A 25,466-nucleotide genomic window follows, 5' to 3' on the forward strand; every position below is an offset into this window, starting at 1 on the left:
CTTTCAAGCCGTTTGGATGTGATATTGAGCGTGATTTAAATATTAAAGAGTGTTCCGCTTTTATTCAACTTGCAGCTTAATATATCCAATAAACGAAAACGTTATTCTAATTTATGAAAATAACGGTCTTGCAATATGAAAATCTACGAATTTTACATATTGTTCGTAAGTGCCTTGATTTAAATATACACAAGTTGTGTAATTAGTTTAAGTTGTTAAATTACTCTACAGTACTCTTAAGTGTTTTTTTGTTTTTGTTTTTTTTTTTAATAGATTTGCCCTATACTTTGCTTTGGCCAAGACTATGAAGGTAATTGAAAAGGAATCTTAATAAGAAATCGTTTAAATATGGTCTATCCCTTTATTAGTCGCTGATGTGCAGTGTACCTTCTCTTCTGTTGGGTCTGATATTCAAGATCTTATAACAGCAACACTGAAAAGGCCAGTTGGGTTTAAGGGTGTTCCCATGTTTGCTGACGATCGGAACGGTGTAAAGGGACTCGAATCCCCATTGCATTATATCCAGGGATACCAGCGATGTGGATGAACGGACTTATAGTCTGAGGATTAACGATTTTACACGTTGCGGAGTACTGAAGAGGAATGTATGTAAACTATAAATGTTAATTACATTTAATCTGATTACGATGGTGTGATTAAATCAGGGGTTTGTTCATGTGCGTATATGGTTTCCACAATTCCCTGGCGTTGTAATGCAATCGGATCAGGAGCTTATCATTATGTGTAAACCACCAGAGTCAACAATAATTGAAAATAAAGCTGCAGGATTCGCTGGATCATTGTCAGTATCGTCATTTAGTAGACCTATGCAATATTAATGTAAAGTCTTACAAGAAATATTCTCTTTGTAGTCCCCATGGAGCCAGAGTATCTGGTGTAGTCGAAGAGATGCCAAATAGATTGGAATACGAGGTGGCGTTATATAAGGAGGCACCACCAATAGCACGCGTCAGCGGTACCAATAATCCCGTTAGCTCATCAAACGATCCGCCCTTATCGGTGTCCAGTGAGCAGACCGTGGACCAAGCGGTGCCATTGGGCACTAAGCTGCAGCTGCGAGCTCGCATTAGTCAATCTGTGTGGAAGTATGTAAAGTTAATGGAGGTGACGGTGTCGCCAGATCCAGGTACAACATGATAACTTCAATCTTAAAAATATCTTGACATAATTCTCGAATCGCTTATGTAGAGAATCCACATGCTCATGGTGCAGTTTCGTTGGTGCATCATGGATGCCGCAATCGAGAATTAGCAACCATTATACCACACCAGCCGGCCAAGTATCGAGACAGACCTAACGAAGTGTTCCTCGACTTCGAGGCATTTCTCTTGAGCTCGATGAAAGAGAAAGCGACTCTTTGGATACACTCGCAGATCAAAGCCTGCCTTGACATGGCCGATTGTACACCTGATTTCTGTGTCGATCTATATGAACCCTCTGGCCATGGACGTCGACGGCGACGACAAGTAGAATCCACAACTCCGATACAACAACGTTACATCAGTATGAACAACAACAACAACACATCAGAATTCAAGCGATTCAAAGAGAACATCGAATACACCGTTATAATGCCGGGACAGGTCGATAAAAAGGTGGGACTCTTAATCGATTTGACGCAACATTGCCGTGGCGCCCTCCTCATTAGCTCATTTTTTATATTTCTGATCACGTTTTGCTTCACAATGGTAAGTGCAAAGCAAGTGTGATTACATCGTCTTACGTATCTTGATCATCCTCTTCTCTCTCTTTCTTTCTTCTTATAGAGCTGTATTCTAGCTTATCGTGTTCAAGCCGATAAAAAAATGAGATCACTTCAGTTCAGTTCTGGGTTCAATACAGGTTACGCCGGTCGAGCTGTGGTTCAATAGACCCTACGACCTACACGCACTACACTCTCTCTCTTTATGGGATGGCCTTTTTGCATTTACAATTGATGTGAACAAACCATGCATTTAATATTTTGTGTACCTTACCATTATTTATATATCTGTGGCATCAATTCTTTACGAGTATATTTCATTTTGGATTATATAAAGAATAAAATTCTAACTTAAAATGTAGAACAAAATTGCCTAAAATCAGACGTTTTAATTTGTTCGTTAGTTTAGGTTTACGTTTTCTTTTATATACAAAACCCAGATCATTATTATCTTGCTTTTTGCACACATACAATTTTACAGCATAAGACTTAATTATATTAGTCAGTTATTGAAATACAAATCTATATATTATAATTTTATCGAATATAGATTTTGCACATGATTTAATTATATTCAGTTGATTCGAACTAATGTTCGAAAACATAATAATACACATTAGCAATTTACCATTGGTTTCATTAATTTAATGACTTTACTGTTGAAGCTGCTACTAACATATTATTCACTTATTTCATTAATATTGAATATTATCTGCGAAAAAACACGCAAACGTTCGAAGTGCTGGAGAACAATAAGTGGCGATAAAAGGACAACAATAAAACTGTCCAAAATGTCACTAGCTGGCGTTTTTAGCCAGTAATGGTAAACCACTAAGCTGAAAATGTCAGAGCCAAAGCCAAAAGTCCAAAACCCAAAGCCTTGGGCAAAAAGCTGCTTTAATTGATTCATACTAATCTCAGTTGGCAGCCGCCCCAACATTGCAATCAGAATGGTCAATAAGTTGTTTCGCCCAGCCATTAAATAATCTATTTAAAGAGCACACACCCACACAATCATACACACACACCATAATCAGTTCTATGTTACACCTTAAATCACACGTTTGCTATTTAGAATACAACGTTTCAACCTGCAGCAAGAAGTACAATCATATCTGTCTGTAAGAAATCCAATTAAATTACCATTAACTAAAGTTAAGATATTGATGTAAGTCACTTTGTGCTGCACCATTAATTAGAAAAGTTTTCGGTGGCGCAAGAAAATGCATAAAAAGAATATTTGTTGCCAAGAATAATAATCTCTATGAATACTCTTAACATTTAAAAGTTCCATTTGTTTGAAAGTAACAGAATTGCAAGTCCTTGTTTTGGTTTTTTTTTTTTTTAACTTTTTCCCCAATAATGGCATATGAATAATACTGACTTGTTTACAAAAATTGTTTGGATGAATATTCAATAAAATAAGATTGTCGTGAGCTAGCATTTATTCCAGCTAGGACTTTATTTTCTTATCTGCAAACTAAAGCGTTAATACACAGAAAAACAAAAACTCGGTCAAATTTGCCAATAGCTTTTACGGAAACTTTTCGAAAATTGTTACTTTTCATTTGATTTGTATGAAGGTTGGTAAGGGGGAATAAGGTTTAAATGTCCATTGTGCAATACGCATTACGTATGGTGTTGGGCTAACCGGGCGTATGATTAATGCGTCCGAGGCTCACGTTGGCCTCAATGAAAATCAATTAATTAAGTAAGCGCAACGGCAAAAAACGAAAGACACGCGTTTGTACTCATGAATGAATCAACGAACAAGCGAATGAATGAGTGTAATGACTCTTTCATCAGGCAACCAAGCGTGAATAAAGCATTAAATGCCAGACATTCAGCTATTCAGTAGGTCGGTTTGGCTGGGAAAGGGAAAGTCAGGTGAATAGGAAGAAAAAAGACAGTGACAGAGGCAGAAACAGAGACAGACATTGTAGAGGTTTCGCAGGGAATCCAAAGCGAGGCAGCTGCATAAATTTCCATTTAGACAAATGTGACAAACGGAAATTGCAATCGGCATTCTGCTGCGCTCTCAACAAGCATTTCAACATCCTGTGCAGGAGCAACAGCAATGGGAGCAGCTCGTGCGACAGTCAAGGAATTCACCAAGGACTTGGCCGAATGTTGTTCACTTTATTGGCGTTCCCCATTCCCCATTCCCCGGAATTGCAGCGAATCGCTTTAATAAATGATGAACACGTTGAAGCATATTGAAATGTAATTCATAACGGAGCAGCAGCAACAACGGCAGTGGCAGTTTGCAGTTGGCACTCGTGCGATGTGTGCTCGGGCCAAAGCAAATGATGATGAATTACGTGCCTGGCGGTGCCACATGTATAAGTCATGTTGCATGAGAGCTCTGCTGCTCTGCACTCGCGTCCTTATCGCATGCTGATTCAATTATAAGCCAGGCCGACTTGCATATAATTAACTTATGAGAGACAGATGAAGGCATCTCGAATTTGAATCGGCATTGATCGACTGTCATACATCCTATAATCAATTCGGTGTGGATACTTTTGGTTATGACAATATTGGTAATTTCTCTAGAAATGTATTTAGTTTAACTTTGATTATATTATTCATTAATGCATTTTTTCCGTGCACACTTTTTTTGTCATTGCTAAACTATGACTTTTTTATTTAATAGAGAGATTGAATTTATCTCAATCTAAAATGAAATTTTAATAATAAATTTAAATTTAATAATTCTAAAAATTTTAAAATATATAATTTTAACAGACATATTTGGTGAACATATGACAATAATAATTGACTTTTGCTAAGGAATTCGTCCCAAACGAGAATTTTAAGAGCTCAGAGAAGCTGGGTCCAGTGAATTGAGATAATCAAAAAAAAAAATTGGTGCCCATTGCTTTGAATCGTTTGCCCATTTTTTCCCAGGTAAAATTTTTTTTTTGCCCACCCTTAGTTTGAAACTTATGAAACATTTTTTTTCAAATTTTTTTTTCGGAAATCGCTTTAAAATCGTTTGCCCATGTTTGCCCATCTTTTAGATTTTCGAAAAAAATTTTCGTTTTCGAAATTTTGAATTTTGAAAAATTTTGACATTTTTTCGGCATGAATGACTCAAAATCGATCGCCCACACCACAAAATTATGAAAACTAAAACTCTACAACGGTAGCCTCAAGTTTTCTCAACTCTGCTCATATCTCAGAATTTAAAAATTTTGAAAAATATGAAGGTTTTCCACTTTTTTTTGATTGTCCATACAAATTTATCGTTTGTCCAAGTTTCAAAGTCTCAAAATTTGCCAAATTTCAAAATTTTTCAAATTTTTTTTACTTTTTCAGACTACCCATTCGCTATTTTCGTTTGCCCACCCTTTAGAATTTCAAAATGTTGCCCTATGGATATAACAAATTTTTCATAATTTCGAAGCTAAGGGTGGACAACAAAAATGTTACCTGGGCAAACATGGGCAAACGATTTAAAGAAATGGGCACCAATTTTTTTTTGATTATCTCAATTCACTGGACCCAACTTCTCTGAGCTGGCTTTTTCCCATTCGCTAAGTTTTATTTGCCGTGTAATTCCATTTTTCCGAGAAGTAATTGGTGCGAAATGATTGAAAAAATACTTGCAACGCAAATAAATTCTTATAAAACCACTACTTTATTATAATCCCCTCCTAAAAATCAATTATAATCAACTCGTCGACCCCTTCTCCCTAATGTCTGTTATATGGACAGCTCCTATATTTTATTCAGCTTAATATCTATAAGCAGCAACATAATGGAATCAACAACGCCAACTAGGTTAAAGTAAAAAAATGTTGACATATGTATATGTTTTTTGTTTAGCGTGATTTTAAATTATTGTTATTATTATTTTCTTATAAAACAAATTATTGGAGTCGTAAACAGTCGAAGGACTAACACATTATAAGAAGTGAATCGGAGATCTCGATCTATGGCCTGATTGGTAGGTGAAACTATAACACATTATATACTGATCATAATATTACTGCTGCATCTTTCCGAAGGATTTACTTCATATGGCCTCACATGCACCCCATGCTTCCCAGGCACGCCGATCATTCTACACTCACGACGAGGATGACAATCTCACCGATGAGCAACGCACTCGACGGGCGCGGCTCCATCGCGTATTAGTGATCATAAAGATCACAATATTTGTCTTGATATGGATATTCTTTTCAATATTTATGATAATAACCCCACCCTATGAGCCACACGAGATTGTTGTGTCACTCGATCCAAATGAGTTGCGATCCGTCGATTTGGCCGAGAAACCAACGGGAAAATATATTTACGTCAAGCTCAAGGGTAAAATCGACGAGGATGCCACATATCGGTCGAATAGAGCTGGGAAGAACCAATCGTATGTGATTGTCAGTGCTGCCACCTTTGATAGTGGCACAAACAGGACCTTATGGTCAGCCAAAGACTGGAAGGTTTACCTCGATGACTCGGAAAAGTATAAGGTCGCTACTGTGAAAAATAGTTTTAAAATTGAGGGCTTCGACTCAAAGTCCTTGCGGGCGATGGATACGCACCATGATGAATTCGAAGAGGGAGCCGAAGAAAGAGTTATGCGGGCAAGTGGCGGATCGGATAGTCCACTAAAGGTGTCCCTTCTCAATACGGACGACAAACCAACGGCACTCTCAGTGACTGCAAATCCCAATCCTTTGGACGTGAGCCTGGGTGTAATGTACGCAATGCTGCTACTGTGCTTCCTGTACGTGCTAATCATTTTCGATATTGCGGATCGGACATTTGCCGCTCTGCTCGCGGCGACAACTGGCATCGGGATCCTCTGCATGCTTGGTGAGCGACCTTCACTCGAGCAAATTATTTCATGGATCGACATGGACACTCTTATGTTGCTCTTTGGAATGATGATCATGGTGGCCGTGCTCGCCGAGACTGGCGTGTTTGATTATATGTCCGTGTTCGCCTATCACATGTCCAAGGGACAGCCGTGGGTGCTCATCTTTCTACTCTGCATGCTCACTGTAATGCTGTCTGCTTTTCTCGATAATGTCACTATCATCATGCTGATGGTGCCCGTCATCATTCGCCTCACCGAGTGCATGGGTCTGCGCACCACGACGGTCCTCATAACTGTTGCCCTCTTCTCGAATATCGGAGGAGCTCTGACACCCGTCGGCGATCCACCCAATGTGATTATTGCGACGAATCAATATGTCGTTGCCGAGGGTGTCGATTTCATCACTTTCGTGGCACACATGTTTCCCGGAGTATTCTTTAGCATTGTTGTCGCTTGGATCTTCATATTCGTGGTGCTGAGACATCGACTCTTTGTAGGCAGCGACGAGCAGATGCGGGAGTCCATCAAGAATCTAACGAAGACGGCTGCCAAGTTTAATGAACCCAGGCCCAGTGAAGAGAAGATGCGTCGCGACATTTTGCAGCGGATCGAAGAGCTCAAGGAGCAGTATCGTCGCAAGGAGGTTGCGAAAACATTCGGTCTGCAGCCCGCCTCGAATTTTATCGAAACGCTCGCAGAAATGGAAGCCAGGTACAAAATTAGAAACAAACCATTGTTAATCAAATGTTGCATTGCCTTGGTATTTGCCGTGATCCTCTTTTTAATGCATTCGTTGCCCTTTATGCGTGGTGTGACTCTGGCCTGGGCTGCGATGCTGGCTGCGATGCTACTCTTAATTTTGGCCAACAAGCCAGACATGGACGCAGTGCTTGATCATGTGGAATGGTCCACGTTGCTCTTCTTTGCCGGCCTTTTTGTTCTTGTGGAAGTCGTTTCCGAGCTGGGTCTCATCGAATGGGTGGGTGACCTGACCATCTTGATGATCCAAAGTGTGGGCAATGAGCATCGTGTGGTTACAGCAATCATGTTGGTATTGTGGATCAGCGCAGTGTTCTCGGCCTTTGTCGACAACATCCCCATTGTGACAATGATGCTCAAGTTGGCCATCAAGCTGAGTACCAATGATGAACTAAATCTGCCACTAATGCCACTGATTTGGGCCATTTCAATGGGCGTGTGCTTCGGTGGCAATGGAACTCTGATTGCCGCCTCGTCCAATGTGGTAGCAGCTGGTATTGCCAATCAACATGGATATAAAATCACGTTCATGGAGTTCTTTATATACGGATTTCCAGTGATGCTGCTCAGCGATGTCGTTGCTACCATCTATCTGCTGATAGCCCATGGTTTGTTCACTTGGCATTAAATGCTCGATGAGAAAACGGTCATTCAACCCGAGTGGACTTTGTGTTCTGTGTGCCTTCTGTGCCTTGTGTGCTCTGCGACCAGCTGCCAGTTGAGCTGCTCTGACAGGCGATTTTTTTCATTTTGCATCTGCTGTCAGCTGGCCGACGAAACTTTTGCGCGCCTCAAGGAGCAAGGCTCCTCCTGATAAACTTTATTATTTCGCTGAAAACTTTTTAATGACAAAATCAAATCGAAATCGCACGCCCACAGAATGTGGTAATCAAGGGAATTTAAAAAGAAATGGCAAGCACAAGAGGACAAAAATGGTAACGGAGCGGAAACCGTAACGGAACTTCCCAAAAATGCTAATGGAATAAGGCTGATAATCGCAATAATAGATAATTGGATCTTTATTAATGCAATAGCAATGCATTAAAAGTGTTAAACATGCACACTTGTCCATGATGATTAATTTTCAAGTAGCATAATTAAATTTCGTGTTTTTGTTCCCAGAGCTCCTTGGCAACCACTACTCATAAAGTGAAGGATGCATCAGTTCAGCATGTCAATCCTATGTCTCAAACTTATCAGTCCAGTCGGAAATATTTGTGTCACATTCAGCTGAAAATTAACGCCCTTGATTTTTTGAGAGACCAGCACTATGGTAATACAACAGAAAATTAAATTGCAACCACTAAGTAAATAAAAGACAAACTAAGAATACTTAAAGTAGGTAAATAAATCAGAAGTAAATTATAAATAAAATGCTTTGTATATAACTAAAAGAATATAAATACAAGACCACAAGAATATCGTTCGTGGATATTGATTTTATCGTCTTTTTTTTAGTCTCTATACCGTTAGCACACAACTCAAATTTTAAAGTAGGCAAGCATCAAAAATACAAAAAGAATTATTTTTCATCCTAATTTATTTTTATGTTTCGAAAACGATTTAAAGTTATAGTGAAACTCCATGGCTGCCGCTTTAGGTCGTACCATTTTTTTGGGCAATGAAGAATACTCTAATGAGGAGCTTCGTCGACGAGGGATATTGCGAAGGATTTGTACGATTATAAAAATAACAGTCTTTTTAATAGTGTGGTCATTTTTGACATTGTTTTTTATTCTAACACCGCCGAAAGAACTCAACGAAAAGCTTATAGCACTGCGGCCCAATGAGTCACACAATGTTGTTTTGGATGAGGAACCGATGGGTAAATTTGTTAGGATTGACCTGAAGGGCAACATCGATGCGTTGAAAACGATGAACCCTTCGCAGGCATCGTCAACGGATCCATTCATCGCTGTTACCTTGCAAACGATGAATATCGATACCAATGAAACATTGTGGCAATCGAACCTATGGAGTGTTTACCTAGTCACGGACAATCCATCTACTACGAGCACTGTGAAAACCATGCTCGAAGTCGCTGATTGGAATAAAAAATCGATTAAAAGAAGTCGACGGGACTGGAGTGATGCGGACATTCGAATGCAAGTAAGCCTCTTGAATCTGCATAAGGACTCGACAGGTGTCTCCTTGACACTCGTCTCCAATCCCATTGATCCTCAGACTGGGACTTGGATTGGAGCATTTCTTCTTTTACTGTTATATGTCTTGATCGCATTTGAGATCACAGATCGTGCATTCGCCGCAATCCTTGTGTCTGCAACGGCTATAGGTATTCTGTGCATGATGGACTTGCGACCAACATTTCAAACAATTCTCTCGTGGATCGATATTGACACACTAATGCTACTCTTTGGCATGATGGTCATGGTAGCTATCCTCTCGGATACAGGTCTGTTCGATTATCTTTCCTTGTTCGCATATCGCCTGTCGCAAGGCAAGATTTGGTTTCTCCTATTTTACTTGTACATGTTCACTGGACTTCTCTCGGCCCTCCTGGACAATGTGACTATGGTGCTGATGATAGTCCCAGTGACAATTCGGCTCTGCGAGGCTGTGGGACTGCACACCATCTTGGTTGTCATCAATATTGTGATTTTCTCGAATGTTGGAGGAACTCTAACGCCAGTGGGCGATCCCCCAAACATGATTATCGCAACCAATAAAGATGTTATCAACGCTGGTGTCGAGTTTGGAAACTTTACGTTGCATATGTTTCCCGGCGTAATCTTGAGTATGCTGATTATTTTCTTAATTATGTACTTTACTACTCGTAATATCATCTATACTGGTCGAGCTAGTCAGCTGCGACAATCCATAGACGCTCTTGAGCGTGTGGCGCGAAACATGAAAGATAAGGAAAGAGAGGATGCATTGAGGAGGATCTCTGAACTAAAGGAGCGTTTGAAGGGCCATGAGGCTAATACAACGACGGCTAACATGGACTTTGACTCCAATTTGAATGACATGAAGAGGAAGTACAAAATCAAGGATAAAGTACTGCTGCTCAAATGTGTCGTTGCTTTCGTATTTGCCGTCTCGATGTTTCTGTTACATTCAGTGCCCTCCCTGCACGGTATCAGTTTAGCCTGGGCTGCCGTCTTGGCCGCATTACTGCTTCTCATTTTGGCTGACCGACCAGACGTGGACAAAGTGCTGGAGCGTGTGGAGTGGTCTACTTTAATCTTCTTCGCCGGACTATTCGTTTTCACCGAGTCCCTTGTCGAATTAGGTTTGATTGAACGGGTGAGCAACATGACCATTGACGTTATAAAGAATGTGAACGAGGAATCGCAATTGCTTGTGAGCATTCTATTGGTTCTGTGGATCAGTGCTATTGGCGCCTCCTTTGTCGGCAACATTCCCATAACGACCATGATGCTTAAGCTGATCATTAATCTGGCGAGCAACGAGAAACTTAAACTTCCCCCTGCAGCCCTTGGTATGGGCTATCGCCTTTGGTGCCTGCTTCGGTGGCAATGGAACTCTGATTGGCGCCTCGGCTAACGTAGTTTCTGCAGGCATCGCCACTCAATACGGCCACAACATTGATTTTAAACACTTTTTTTATTATTGGGTTCCCCGTTATGGTGCTAACGGTAGTCGTAGCTTCAATATACTTACTTATAGTGCACTGCTGGTTTACCTGGCACTAATTCATTTGAACCAGCTAAGCTATACTTTCATATACTAATTTCTACCAAAATTCTTAACCCCATCGATTTTGTATCGTAATCCAGTCAATGTTTTGGATAACTTTCCGTACTATTAAAGAATACTTAACAAAGTCAAATATGGATTTCAGTTGAACTCTTGATCTAATCAATTATTGCAAAGTGATTGAACAAAAGAAAGTGTGTGTATGTGTGTGCAAGACTAAGCTTTCAAATTGCACAACTATTAAATCAATAAAGTTTAAAGTAAGATCTGGAAACGAGTCGATATGTATATATTTTGGTCTCGTAGGAGGATTTTGATGGTTTTTCTTTGTTGTCTTTTGCCACAAATTGCAGCTTTCACATGTGTCCCCGGCCATAAATCTTGCGTCAAGTCGAGAGCCCAAAAGTTGTGAGTTTCCGGCCACTCTTGAAAATGTTTGCAAATGTCTGTATCTATTTCAGTTCGAGTGGCCAGAGGAACATAAATTTGTATTTTTTCTCTTTTGCCATGATTGATGTGCTTTTAGCTTTAAAGTGTAATTAAGTAGGTGCTGGTCGGTTATAGTCGCTTCTAACGGATAGCTTAATACAGATTACTCTAAAATACATATTCGCCATTTTTTTAAGGCAGATGTGGAATAAATAATTTGTACTAATTGAGTCTGCTCATCATTCATTGTCAAGCTGATGCTGGCGAAAAAACTTATTGGAGATGAATGTGAGTGCACATTAGGCAATAATTTTAAGTCGTTTTCTTTTCTGTTTTTAACGAAGCATGCAACATTGAAATTAATATCCCCAGAAAGGGTATGTGAAAGACCGACTTATTTACTGAGGCGGCTCTAATTTAATTTCACACAAGAAGCAAACATTTGGTACGATTTCTGAAGCATAGCTTGAGGGGCTTAATAATGAAATATTTATATACAAAACAAAAGAAAATGGCCAGCTAATGAGTCCCATATTCTTTGCTCTCCCATGTCCTCTCACTCCCACTCGTCATTTGGCATTCGGCATTCGGCATTCTGTTTTTGCTTCTTCATGCCTTTAGCACTCTCTCTTTCTGGCAGTGACAGGCATGCTCAAACAACTGACACTGAGAAATTGCACCCATGAAATTAAAAATAACTCAAGCGAAATGCTTGAAAACAAAAGCGCCGGCAATTTATGAAACTAAATGGATCTCGCAAAAAACGGCGAACCCTGCCCAAAACAAAACAAAAGGCTTAAAGTTTTGTTAACCAAAACACACGACACGTGAACTGCTCCTGTTCCCATTGTTGTAGCTTTCTTGTTGTGTTCGCATTGCACAAACTCGAGAAATGAAAGCAAAACCAAAGCCAAAGGCAAAGGCAGTCTACAGAAATTGTTAGCACGTTGATTTATCATCGACAGGCGAGCTATGATTCATGCTTGGAGGAAAGGTGCACCAATATCACAATCTAATTCAATAACATGAGCACTGAGTAACCGATGAGAGGAATGCGAGTAACAAATACCAGTAAATTGTGATATAAATCACAAAAATTTCCCATGTCGGCAACTGACAGGCGACGCCTCGGAATCCCCACTGCTTGAAAAAAGAGAATAGAATTGGGCAAAAGCGATACCAAAAATAAAATTCGTTAGAACTTTTTTGGCCACACAGCCATGACAGAATCCGAAAAGTAGCCGCAACCGCAGACTGTAAACGGGGTTGTCATTGAGGCAACTGTATGTCTCAATGCATTTGCTCGATCTGAGATAAAGGGCAAAGTTCAAAGTTGGTTCAGATTTAATTGCAAATGACTTGCAAAGTGACTGTAGTCCAATGGGACTGATTGAACACGACTGAAAAAATAATATATTTCACTTTCAGATTGGTGGATTAGTAGTTACACATCGCACTACTGTTCATATGCTAGAAATGTGTCCGGTCCGATATAATAATAATATTCTCATGCCTGTCCATAATGACGCTCGCTAACACACAAACGTATTTATTTGCTTAACTGACTGGTTGATGAATGGCGATTGAGTGAACTTAAATTTAACTCATTTGAATTCTGCGCAACGGGGCGTACTAAATAGTTTATGTTGGAAAAGAATTATGCAAATGTACATAGTACATACATATATGATGCAGTTGACATTTTCCATCCTACTATAGTTATAACGGCATAAAACATCTACTCATAATTTGGATATATAAATATTCAATATTTATATGTAGTGTTTAAATTCACTTTAATAGATTGCATCAATTTGAAACCGTTTGTGGTCAATAAACGTGACTCGAGCCCGTGTGTTGGCTTTTTGAAGTCTTCTGCATGGCTTTTTGTGTTCGGTCTCTAGCTTGTTTGTCCTCTGTTGCAGCTAGGCTGCTGCCAGCTGTGGCAACTCCACTAATCCTAGCCACCAGAGAATATGTTTGTCAAGCAAACTGCACAGTGGGGTAAATTGAGTGCATTTGAGAATTAAATATATCTTAAACTAATGAAATTAATGAATTTTTAGTATCAAGTACACTGAAAAAAAACAAAGTTCTAAAAGATTTTGGTCTTAAGCGCTGTTCCTAGATGAGCAACGAACGAAAGTTCCCCAAACTTTAGAGTGACCGTTTCGGCAGCTTTTATGATAATATATATTTATTATTTTGGAATTTGGCATAGAAATGGTAAATGGTAAAAATTTATGGTCACACCACTTAAACATTTGCCCTTAAAATCATTGCACTTATTAAAAAAAAACATGAAATCCCGTTCATTCTATATTTACTATATATGGCGACAATATCTCAATCACATATTATTGCAATTTGGTTGCAATATGTTTTTGATTTTATATTTTATATATAATATTGGGACTCCACGATATTAAATAATGTAATTTTAAATTATATAGGAGTTTTGAATGGATTTCATAATTATGTAACCTAATTTTTTTTTAATTTTACAGACCATTTTTCTATTTTACAGATTAATGTTCTTAGTTTTAAGAAGTGGTCTTATTTCAAGAACTTAATTTTGAAGACAAATGTTCTTGATTTTAGAAATTAGTCTTTAAGTGTAAAATAGTTTTAGTAGAGAGTGAGAGAGTTATATGTAGTAGAAAGTAAACAAAATTTGAGATTTAATTATGTTATTTGCGAATACGAATCCTTATATTTTTTTTAATCATAATAAGTTATTATAACGCTCAATAGCAAATTTTGTAGTCTTTTAGAAAAACAAGTTTTAGCACCATAGTGCGCAGTGTGCTTGACAAACGATATACATACATACATACATATAAAGAAGAACACCGACACAAACATTTATACACATGCTTTGACATTTACTGTGCTTTACAATAATATTAGCATCAATTTTGAATATGCGTCAACTTTTGGAGCTATTAGTTTTGATTCGACCTGTCTTACGTACTTTAATTTAATAAGTTAATCTGATATATTCTTATTCTTAATTCTTATGGATTCATAGTGTAAATTATACGATGCAAATAGTTACGACCTAACCGAATGAACAGTGCTGTAAACAGGAGGCACCATGCAATGTAACACAATTACGCTTTAATTAGAAATAGGATGTTGGTCATGGGGGAAGGGAGGGAAGGAGTAAGGGAAGAAGCTTACCATTTGCCACTCGGCAACTGCAGTTTGGTTTATTTTTGTGGCAGCCAAGTGGTGGTGATGTGTATACCAGTGTATGTGTGTGTAACAGTCCCTCAGTGTGTTGGTTTGCATTGCGTTAACACACACACACTCACACACACACACACACACATGTACGCTCGCTATTCACACAAGCATATGAACATAGAAGCTTGCTGAGACAAGAAGATTAGAAAACAATAAACAGAATGCGGAAAGCAGAAAGCAGAAAGTCTCTTGGCATTGAAAGTTAATTTGCAATTGAAATCGGCAAGTCAAGTTACAAAATGGAAATGTGGCAACATCATACCAAATGGTAAGGAAACCCTATACTTACCACTTGCCTCTTGCTAATACTACATATTTGGAGGCACATGCTTCAGTTCTTGTTCTGTCAACTTGTGGTAATTAAAAGCAACATGCGCTGCATAAATTCGAAGTGGGGTCATAAAAAAGGCTAAGCAATGTGCATAAATTGAGAGTGCCCAATTTTGTTGTCCAGCTAATTGACCCGACTCTCATTATTATCTCAAATTGTTTAGCTATGAAAAATTGTGACTATTTGGTAGTGCACATGCGCTCATATTCTTCAACTATATGCTAAATGTATGTGTATACAGGAGTACTTCTCTACATATGGAATATGTTGAACACTCCAATGGGCCAGTTGACAGTTTAGAAAGTGCCATAAAATTGCAGTAAATTGTTAATTGTCCGCAAACAGCACTGCAATTGACCATAAAAACAGCAAGTAAACTGAAAGCTTATGGTTGACCATAATATGCTTTATATAGTATTGAGTTTAGTTATTGTATGCTGACAATACTAACTGAAAAAATTCAAATTCAATACAACATTTGACATTTTAACTTTGTGCCTATAGCAAATGTATGTAACAGGCAGAAGGACTCATCTCCGACCCCATAAAGTATATATATTCTTGAGCAGCGTCAGCAGAAGATATAGCCATGGCCTTCTGTTTGTCTATCAGCCAAATAGAATATAGAATATATATATTTGATATAATAATGTAATAATATAAATAATTTGTGAGTCAATTCTAAAACGGATCGTAAAAATATAAACTTTAATGAAATTATACAACCCACTTCATCATATATGAAGGTGCAAAGGCTATATAGACTTACGTATTTATTTGTATATATTCCAAACGTAATGTAGACACATGTGAGGTAAACTAAATCAACTTAATGCCATCCTAAAAGCATAAAACCCACCCAGCCCAGTCTCTGAAATCCATAAGGCTATCATTTAGTTCAAAGAGCTATCAATGCTAAATCTGACTGTGCCATGGTTGGCAATCATCCGAGAGCAAAACTTAAAGCAATCAAAGCCAACAAAACAAAAACCCCAAAAGCCCCGAAGCCCAAAGGCTCGACAAAGAAAAAAAACAAAAGAAAATCAGGTGCCGGGAAAAGAGGAAACGAAAACACAATGCAAAACTAAAAATACAGTTAAGGCGAAATAGGTGCAAAAGTATTGTATGAGTCGAGAAAAGAAAGGCGCATTACGTTGTGTGTGCTGCGACGTAGTATATATGTATGTATCTGCCTATAGCGAGGGATTACACGTGGCATGCTACACAAATCTGGTTTGGAGGCCACTTGGGCACGCAATGGCGGTCTTAGCGGAAATGATGCCGGCCAAAGACAACTCAAAATGGCGGCAAAGCGCAATCCTTACGAATCTCCACACATACTATATGTATAGCATACTTTTGGGCACTTGCTCAAGCTGATAGCGAAAATAATTGGATTCCTAATATCAAAATGTTTACAAAACTTAAAAGATCACCGAACAGAATTACACAATTAGAAGCGAATGGAGATTTAGTCAATAATCTTGCATACATATTTGAGGTTTCCTATATTTTCAATTCAGAAACGGCTTTTAATTATCTTGGTATTTTGTTACTTCTTTTATCTCGAATTGCTACGTGCAATCAAATTGCAATTAGCACACAGTTAATTAATTACATTTTAACTCGCATTAGAGCACACACGTGGCACAGGAACACGTGTAAAATCAACATGTTGCGCTGTTCGTATAAAGGTACACTTAAGTGTGAGTGTGTCCGCGAATGCTCAAATACTATATGTATGTATGTATGTGTGTTTGTGAATGCAGAAGCTATCTACTTATCCCTTACTCCATTCCATGTCTTCATTTTTTCCCCATTAGCTAGCTGAGACCTCTACCGTCGGTTTCAAGCGCAACTGAGAGTGACTCAAACCCATCCACATTCACATTTACACTCCACTCACACATACACGGGCCTGCACAAATATTTCTTCAACAAGTTTGCAGCTTCTGATTTTTGAATTTCTCGACTTTCGTCTTGCTCTTACTCGTCGCTTTTACTGTTGCTGCTGCCTCGTATTTGTACGTGTTTAACGTTGTTCCCTCTCCAAATAATGTAACAAAAACAAATAAACAAACACATACACACATATATATGTATATATATATATATATTTATATATGTATATATAGTATACAAATGCATGCATGGAAGTCAATACTGGAACACACATACACATTCATATACGCATCACGCATACATAGACACCAACGCGCACCCACTTAGCGCGCTTCCGAATTCATCTCCCATTCATCTCATTCCTCTTCGTTGGCGCTCTTTGCCATTTCTCTGTGTCAGGCGGCGGTCCGCGTGCTTTTTGTGTTTGGCAAAATAAAAGTTTTATTAGGCAAGAGCAAAAACAATGCAAAGCCAAAGGCAGCGAACACGGTAAGGGCAACTCAACTCACTAGATGCTTGCTCTCAGCTGCTTGTGCTCTCTTATGCTCGCGCATTGTCGCTCACTCTCTCTCTCTGTGTGACGCATACACTGTTCCAAAAACCTACGGCAATCTAACAGTATCAGCTGCGCTTGCACACTGGGCGGTAATTTTTTGAAATATTATGTATGTAAGAGCTTAGTAGTTAGTTAAGTTATTTTACATCATTATTATTAAATTTATTTTAATTTGTCTATCATAGTATTTGCAATAAATTACGTATTTCAATTGAAAATTTTTGCGAATAACATAGTGTAACCACTGTCTGTTGGCAATGCCAATGCCATATCTGCAGCGTGAGCAGAGAACAAAAGGCAGAGCGAGTGTGTGTGGATGAGAGCGAGAGTGCTTGTAGTCAGGAGTTGCGCTCTTTGCCGCATTTTTTTTTTGTAACCATTTTGCCTGGCCACATTTTCCAGGGGGTATTTGGTATTTCATCTGTATGCCAATGTCGGGCAACATTTAGTTTCATCTGAGACGTTTGGCGCAGCGGTCGATTAGAATTCAGAAACTAAGAGCCAAGCTACCCGTCAGCAAAACTAGCGTGAAACGCGTGTCTGGGGTCTGACTGTGACTGTGGATAAAAATAAAAGCCAAATAAAATACTTAAACTAAGTGAATGTTTTGTAACTGCAACTGTTTTTCCGCACAAAGGCGAAGTGTACATTTTTTTGTTTATTACCCCTGAAATAATACCTAAACTTAAGACTGCAAGTTAAATCAGTGCATCAAAATTGCCGACGCTAATTGTGGCCCAAGGTAGCAGTAAAGACCATCTAACTGGATTCTCAGGTGCGGCTTCAAGCTGGGCGAATACCGTAAAATGACACGTGTCCGGCGTATTGTGGTAAGCCAATCGAGTCTACGCTTAAAGGGCCTAAGCAGCTTTTCAGCCCTTAAAGCATACACAACATTTTATATATTTTCCTTATACACACTGCAAATATATAAGTACTTAACCCTGTAGCAGCTACGACCTATAAACTTGCACGTACTATGAATATTTCACAAAATATTTAGCATACCTCTCCACCTGCTCCAACTTTTCTCTCCCCACGATTACCCCGAACTGAATTTCACATTACAAAGCGTTTGCATGTTAACCCCACTCAGGCGTTGTTTTTTTATTTTGATTTTGGTAATTTTAATGCTAATTTCATATTTATTTTATTTTCCACTGAATTTCTACTCTTTGAACATTTTTGTGGTCATTGCACGCTTTGAAATATCCTTATTCGTCACTGCCCTATAAGGGGCGACCTGGTGTCTAATGTTTAATTTGTTTAACTAAATTGTAAATTATTCGAACATATTTGAGAAATGTATTAAGTACAATAATAAATACTAATAATAAATAATAATAAGTACTGAGCACTGATTTCGTTTTACGATTTTGTGCAAATAACGATTTCGTTCATAACGTAAACGTCAAGTGTGGCAATGTTTGATACAAATGACTGAGGTTTAATTTAAACACACATCGAGTCCGAGAAAGGGAGAGACAATTCTTGCGGATAAATTCATTGTGCGCATATTTATGCCTTTCCGAAATTCCGAGCCTTCCATCAGCTGAATTGCCAGTTTGATGAAGTCCGGGCAAACGCAAAGATAAAGCCAGCTTTTTCCAGTAACAACGAGTTTTGTTTTTTGCTATTTTTTTTCATTCGGGCTGAAGAAAAGACAGCAAGAAATCATATATACTTTCAAAAAGTCTTTATCTAAGCATTGAAACTGACCAACCATTTGGTTATTGAGCATAAAGTGACTTGCAAACCCAAAATGCAAATGCCTTTTTAAGAGTTTCGTCCATCAGCTTTTCCACAAGCGAATAGTTCGGGTTTATGGCGGCTAGTCAGCTACGACTAAGCTGTAATTGTGGTTCGAATAGAGAATGAAAAAAAATAGTGCGAAGCAGTTAATTTCGTTAAAATATATCAAAGCACAATTCCCAAAAATACTAAAATATGCCAAAAGCTATCTATATATCTATCTATACTAAAAATATACTATAGAGTAGAAAATATAGCAAATTGTAAACAAAATCTATTAAGAATCGAAAGTTGCTACATGTTTTGCCATATATGTACAATTACTTCTTGAATAACTTCCAAGTTTTTTTTATCTAATTGCAATAAAATTTGTGAAATATTAAATGTAACTCTATTTCTATTAGATTGACGATAAAAGACCAAACCGTTGTGTCTATATCTTTAATCAATAATATATATAGAAAGCTCCTTCTTTGTGTTACAAATTAATGTATTTATAAAAAGTTTAGTGTAGATGACATCAATTATAATGAGCAATCTTGTGAGAAATGAAAAAAATCAGTACTATGGAAGTAATTCATAATTTTATTAAAAGAAGATAGTTCTCTTCTTAAGGTTAAATGATAAACACCTATTAGCTGAATCAAAACATAATTGTTTAATAATAAATATTTAAATTTGTCTGGAACAATTTAGTGTGAAATTTATTATAACACAGATTTCAGCAACAAATTAAAGAGGAAAAAAATTGAGAAGATCATTAATTATTGGAATTGTGGCTTTTGCTTTTGTCCTTACTGAATTTGTTGCTGTAGTTCTAATGGTTCGTCGCATTACTCATACGCCCTGGGGGCACATTAACCTGTTGGCCTATAACTAGGAGTCGTGGCACTTATACTCTTACACATACTCGCACAAATCAAATGTATAGCAGCCACTCGAAATGCTCTCCTGCTCTCCCCGTACTCATCGTTTGAGTGGAGAAAGAGTACTGTCCTTGTTACAGACGCGTCACGTTTATCACAACAAAGCAATAAATTTCATTCGCATGTCGCTGCTCAACGGAGAACACAACATTTTTATGGTCGGTTTCCATTTTTGGCCGTGGGAAAAGTGTTGCGGCATCTACATACTTCGAGGCCCATTGACAATGCACGCTCAATTGGTATGGAAATACATAATGAACATTGTTAAGTATACGCCCCCCGTTCGCCTCATCAACGCGATCCCCCACCAAGCCCAGCATGTTTTTTTTGCCTGCTTTCGTTCTGGCAAACAACTAAAACAAACATTTTATTTAAGCATTTTGATTGATGGCATAAGCTTGACATTTTTTTGCCGCAAGTGGGACGGTCTTTCAGTTTGTTCGCCTTTAATTAAAGTGCCAGTGGGCGTATGGGCGTGCCACACTGTTCTGTTCATCAAGTTGTGGCAAGCTTAATCAGTGCGCTTTTTGAGCTGTTGTGGTTAGCGTTCTCTGCGATGGCAGCGCCTTGAGGGTAAAGGAAACGGAAAAGTTCTATATATGAAGAGTGTGAAGCTCTCACGCTATTTCTTTCTCCATCTATCTTAGTTGCCTTTGGAGATTTTCCTTGATTATTGTTCGGATTAAACTATGGCCAAGACATGCCATCATTAGCAAAAGTTCTTTTGGGTTATTTGCGAAATTATGAAACGTTTGCGGTTGCTTGAAGACATGCGTTGATAAATGACATGCAACGGAAATATAACTTAAGTTGTCTTTAGGATTGTGTCAGAGTCAGACTTAAATGTTGAATTCGATTTATTTATATACTTTTTCAGAGAAATTTCTAGTTCCCAAATCCTTGTCCTATCTGACTGTTGTGCGGAATTTCTGAATTCCTGAACAGTCAAGTAGATAAACGCTAGAAGGCTGTCATTACACTCGCTACCCATAGGGTAAAATACCTCATACCTCATACTGTGGATCAGCGTCAATAGCTGAGACTAAATAGCCATGTCCGTCTGCGCGTCTGTCTGTATGAATACCAAGATCTCAGAGACAATTAGAGATTATGATATAATAAGACTTTTGGTATAGACAATAATAACGATAGTATTTATAATACCTGAGAATTTGATTGCGATCAGATAAAAATTGTAGAAGTAAGTTAAGAAATCCTTCTGTATGGCAATTTACGCTTGCTGCTATTTAATTGATTTGGCTGGCAATCACCATCAAATTCACTTATGTATATGGCACAGTTTGAATTTAAAATTATATCCATATACCAAATATAGCCCTTGGTATATTTTTAGTATTTTGCGGTATATTCTTTGGTGTATTTCAAATATGTATAATGCCGCACAGTCGAACACACTCGATTGTAGCTTTCTTACTTGTTTTTAACAATAACTTTTCTTTACATACATATGTATGTACTAAGTGTAAGTTAATAGGAGGAATAGGAATTTCCTATTAGGAAATATGTAGGAGACTGGAATTAATCTGTTAAATATAATACATATATGATAACTTATAGCTTAGCTTAACACAGGATTTAACTTGGTTAATGTTTTGCTGGTTGCATATAATCTCTATTTTAAACTATAATAATAAACTTTTCAGCTTGCGATGCAATGTCTCTTAGCGTAATCTTGGGTCATCAACTATACGCTCCATCATCCAAACGAATTTAATGGCAGAGATTATTCTATAAAATGTTTCATTTTTCTAATGGCATCAGAACTGAAAGAATATCCAGCTTTAAAGTACACTTTAATGCAGGACAGTCAATGGCTAATAGTCAATGTTAAATCCGTGGCACAGCCACAGACCATTAGACAGGTGCCAAGTATTCGCGGTCAATGTTGTTGCCACTGTTGTGGAACTGGTGGCTGTTGCTCTCTTTGTTCTTGGTGTTGCTGTCCTTGTTGCTGCTTTCGTTATAAAATTGAAGTGCCAAAGCCAGCGGGATATCAACGCCGCAGTGCAAAAACACGGAACGCCTTGTTTGAGTTTGTGTTGAGCTAAAGACAACAACAAAAAGGCTGCCAAAGAGCAGAGAATAGTAAAGGAGACAGCAGGGATCGAGGAGGCGTGCGGGGGACGATGATGGTCGCTGACTATCAGGCCAAATTGCTTTTTGCTGACTATAAAACAGACCCGTGGTTAGCAGCAGGTGAACAACAGCGACTCTGCAAAGGCAGCTCGAAAACAACATTAAAATTGTGAAATTGTTAGTTAGCTGGCCGAAATGAATATACACTAACTAAACTTATTCTTTGCGCAACTGAAAGTATAACCTTAATTCCCAACTTAGAAGTGCAAATAATTGATCCGAGTGTTAAGTATAATAAATAATTATAATATTGCATTACATATTCATGGCCAATATTCATGGCCTTATTGCAGGGACATAGTGAAAAAGCGAGTATAATTTTTGGTGCTAACATCATGTCTCATATTTACACTGGGTATTTTAATTAAGCTAAACAAACACGGAACTACTTCACGACCTCCACCCACACATGAAGGCAGCCACAGAGCCACACCGGAGAAAATGACATTCTCGCCTGCCATGTTATATTTTACTATAGTATTTTAAAATTCGTGACCATTTGCTTTCATTCTATTTAATTTTATTTTAAATTGTGTGCGCCTTTTGCTTATTCTACAGTTTTCTGGCTTTACGGCTCTGCCAATTACGCCACCAAGTTGCTTTATTATTTGCCCTCCCCATTTCCACATTTTCCCTGCCCACCCCTCCGTTAAATCGGTACCTCATCTCTCAGTTAACATCTTTCAAATGGCTGTCTTTGAAAAGTTTCCCTCATTTTTTCGTCAGTATCGCCAAAATTCTTGAAGCTGCTTTATTAAACCATAGCAGACGCAATCGCGTAAATGAGCACACTTATACAAACACATACACACAAACACACACACATATATACATATGTCGAATACACACAGACACATACACTCAGCGCACATCTCTGTAGAATTACCTATGGGGCACGTGCAACATTTGTATTTAAATTTGAATGTCGCTGTCGGCACACACAGAGAGCAGCCAACATTGTAGAAGAGGGATGGAGCGAGAGACAAGCAGTGGGAGAGACAGAGAGAGCAGTTCACACCTACATTCGTATAAGATTGTTAGTTAGTCAGCAGCATGGGTAGCTCAACGAATCTTTTCTAATTCAGTTGTCGACATTTAATATACAAAATATAAAAATTTAATCTGTAGACTAAATAAATAGTATATACAAAAAAAAGAATAAAATATTTATTTAAAAACAATTAAAAGTAAATTAAAATATATCTCAAAATTATACATATCTTTATCATATATGTATGTATGTAACATAGGTGGAGGCTAGTCGAAATACCTAACGGTATCGGTTGGCATTAGCAAGTCGATAGCTTCAGTGGTCACTAGTAGATCATTAGTTTTAAGAATTTGATCAGCAGTCATGCAAGTAGATTATCAGTTGTCAAAGCAGATCAGAAGCAGTAGCATTCGTCAGCAGGAAGCAGTGCTATTCAAGTTAATCAAATCTTTACACATAATAATAATGATTTGTATATTAATTATTCGAAGCTTATTCTATATAACCAATATTACATGGAAAGCGTTCGACTTTAATCAACAAAATTAAAAGTTTTTCTTAACTTTCATTTTAAGGAAGTAACTGTTCAAAAAATAGAATAAAGAATTTACTAAAAAATAACATAATTTATCCGACTTTTTAATTTATAATTGCATATTTGTAACTCTTGAAATGATCTAAAATTTCTGTTCACATTCTTCTGAATCTACCCATAGCTATGCTGTGCTCAATGCCATCCTACAAGCTCATGTCCATGAAGCGAGCACATACCCACTTGCTACGCCCACACTCTTTGGTTTTCTCATTCGCTTTTTTTTACCGAAATGCGTTCACATCAAACACTACACAACACATTCATATTTCTTACAGTTCGTTACACATTTAATATTAAAGCAAATTACCGACTCTTTACATTTCATGTGTGTGGGTTTTGGTGTGTGCGTATGCATGTGTGTGTGTGTGGCGCAAGGAAAGGTAGTTTGTCTAAGGCCCTTTTTGAGCACATTCTTCAGCCGTTAGGGACGACGCTAAATGATATGCAAATAAAAACGTGGCTGCCCCTGAAAGTACGTGAGAAACTTGATCATACCCGCATACTCGCATACTGTGTATGGAATTGAGTCTTCTTAAATTCAAATTTAAATTGCTTGCTTCATTTAAGCGCCGTAAATCGCACACCATATGCCATATGCTGTGTATTTATGTCTCTGCATGTGTGTGTGTGTGTGTGTGTGTGGGTCTATGTGGTGGAGGCCAGCCGAGAACTTTTGGCTTAATTAACATAATTATGACCAGAGGTAGAAGTAAACAAATTGGCTGCTTTCTCAGTAACAGCTCAACAGATACCTTATTTGTGTAAATGTAGATTGAATAAAATATTTCATCACTTGATATCTGTTTGGAATATTTAACAACTTTACAGGGTATTTCAAGGCGTATTCCTCTTCCCATGCTTGTGCCTTTTGGAATGCAAAGTTTTCTGGCCTGCTTGCAAACTTTCCGAGCGAGTTAAGCACTTCGAGGGGAGAAAACGAAAGCGCAAATTTGGCTATGCATCATGAGGCGGATGCTAGCGACTTTTTGAGAGAAAGTGAGCATCTCGTGGTGCGACGTGGCAGGGATTTGTTTGGAGCTCGCAGCTATTTATCTTAAGCGCGCTAGCGCCTCAAAGTATGCAGTATAAGTACTTCACTGCCAGCGGGTTTACTAACACATGCGCACACTTCTCTGTTAGAGTGCACTTTGCACTTTCATTTGGCGCTCGCTTGTTGACTGCAACAACGCTCCGTTCTCAGTTCTCTGCTCTCAGTTCTCAGTTCTCCGTTCTCTTCTCGACTCGCTGCATCCATCTTAACAGAAGCACGCACATCGTTCCACTTTCATTATTTGCGTTTAGCGCTCGTCTCACATTACATCTCCACACACAAATACACACACACAGAGACACCGATTTACACATATGCACGCATAGTGGCAAAGTGAGAGAGACGCCCACACATACACACACACACACACTCATGCACACAAAGGAGCACTTTTCATTGTCATAGCAAGCGTATGCTATGCATTTTGTCGCTGACTCATGTCCATGCACTAAAAATTCCATTTCACCAGCAATTTCAACTTGTTATACTCTTTGCCTAGGGCATAATGGCATTGTCATTCAGCTGACAGCTGCAGTAAC

The 25,466-nt window shown here is 38.3% G+C and overlaps 4 protein-coding genes across 6 annotated transcripts in view; all 4 read left to right on the forward strand.

The window, feature by feature from the left end:
- The first annotated feature begins 34 nt into the window (after window positions 1–34).
- Window positions 35–2,048, forward strand: LOC132797638 (uncharacterized). The gene is made up of 7 exons (XM_060809396.1): window positions 35–165; window positions 274–310; window positions 369–605; window positions 666–802; window positions 873–1,147; window positions 1,210–1,709; window positions 1,788–2,048. The coding sequence occupies exons 4-7, from the start codon at window positions 714–716 to the stop codon at window positions 1,890–1,892; spliced, it is 969 nt and encodes a 322-aa protein (XP_060665379.1). The 5' UTR covers window positions 35–165; window positions 274–310; window positions 369–605; window positions 666–713; the 3' UTR covers window positions 1,893–2,048.
- A 3,459-nt stretch (window positions 2,049–5,507) lies between these two features.
- On the forward strand, window positions 5,508–8,745 carry LOC132794966 (P protein). The gene is made up of 2 exons (XM_060805319.1): window positions 5,508–5,675; window positions 5,737–8,745. The coding sequence occupies exon 2, from the start codon at window positions 5,749–5,751 to the stop codon at window positions 7,933–7,935; it is 2,187 nt and encodes a 728-aa protein (XP_060661302.1). The 5' UTR covers window positions 5,508–5,675; window positions 5,737–5,748; the 3' UTR covers window positions 7,936–8,745.
- Window positions 8,746–8,792: 47 nt separating this feature from the next.
- LOC132794970 (P protein-like) lies at window positions 8,793–11,247 on the forward strand. Its single transcript, XM_060805332.1, has 2 exons — window positions 8,793–8,982; window positions 9,061–11,247. The coding sequence occupies exon 2, from the start codon at window positions 9,129–9,131 to the stop codon at window positions 10,833–10,835; it is 1,707 nt and encodes a 568-aa protein (XP_060661315.1). The 5' UTR covers window positions 8,793–8,982; window positions 9,061–9,128; the 3' UTR covers window positions 10,836–11,247.
- Window positions 11,248–17,916: 6,669 nt separating this feature from the next.
- Window positions 17,917–25,466, forward strand: part of LOC132792360 (uncharacterized) — a 39,334-nt gene continuing 31,784 nt past the window's right edge. For all 3 annotated transcript variants that reach the window (XM_060801718.1, XM_060801703.1, XM_060801711.1), the window contains exon 1: window positions 17,917–18,285. Coding sequence is in view for 1 of the 3 variants with exons in the window: in XM_060801711.1 (XP_060657694.1) it covers window positions 18,262–18,285 (24 nt within the window). In the remaining 2 variants the exon portion in view is untranslated. The remainder of the gene's footprint in view (window positions 18,286–25,466) is intronic.

Source organism: Drosophila nasuta, chromosome 2L, assembly GCF_023558535.2.
Source record: "Drosophila nasuta strain 15112-1781.00 chromosome 2L, ASM2355853v1, whole genome shotgun sequence".
NCBI lineage: Eukaryota > Metazoa > Arthropoda > Insecta > Diptera > Drosophilidae > Drosophila > Drosophila nasuta.

Bases quoted from the DNA above. Each gene is read 5' to 3' on its own strand.
- LOC132794970 (XM_060805332.1), top strand. From the start codon at position 9,129: ATGGGTAAATTTGTTAGGATTGACCTGAAGGGCAACATCGATGCGTTG.
- LOC132797638 (XM_060809396.1), top strand. From the start codon at position 714: ATGCAATCGGATCAGGAGCTTATCATTATGTGTAAACCACCAGAGTCA. The intron at 803-872 runs GTCAGTATCGTC...TTCTCTTTGTAG, and splicing joins GCAGGATTCGCTGGATCATT to TCCCCATGGAGCCAGAGTAT. The intron at 1,148-1,209 runs GTACAACATGAT...TCGCTTATGTAG, and splicing joins GACGGTGTCGCCAGATCCAG to AGAATCCACATGCTCATGGT.
- LOC132794966 (XM_060805319.1), top strand. From the start codon at position 5,749: ATGGCCTCACATGCACCCCATGCTTCCCAGGCACGCCGATCATTCTAC.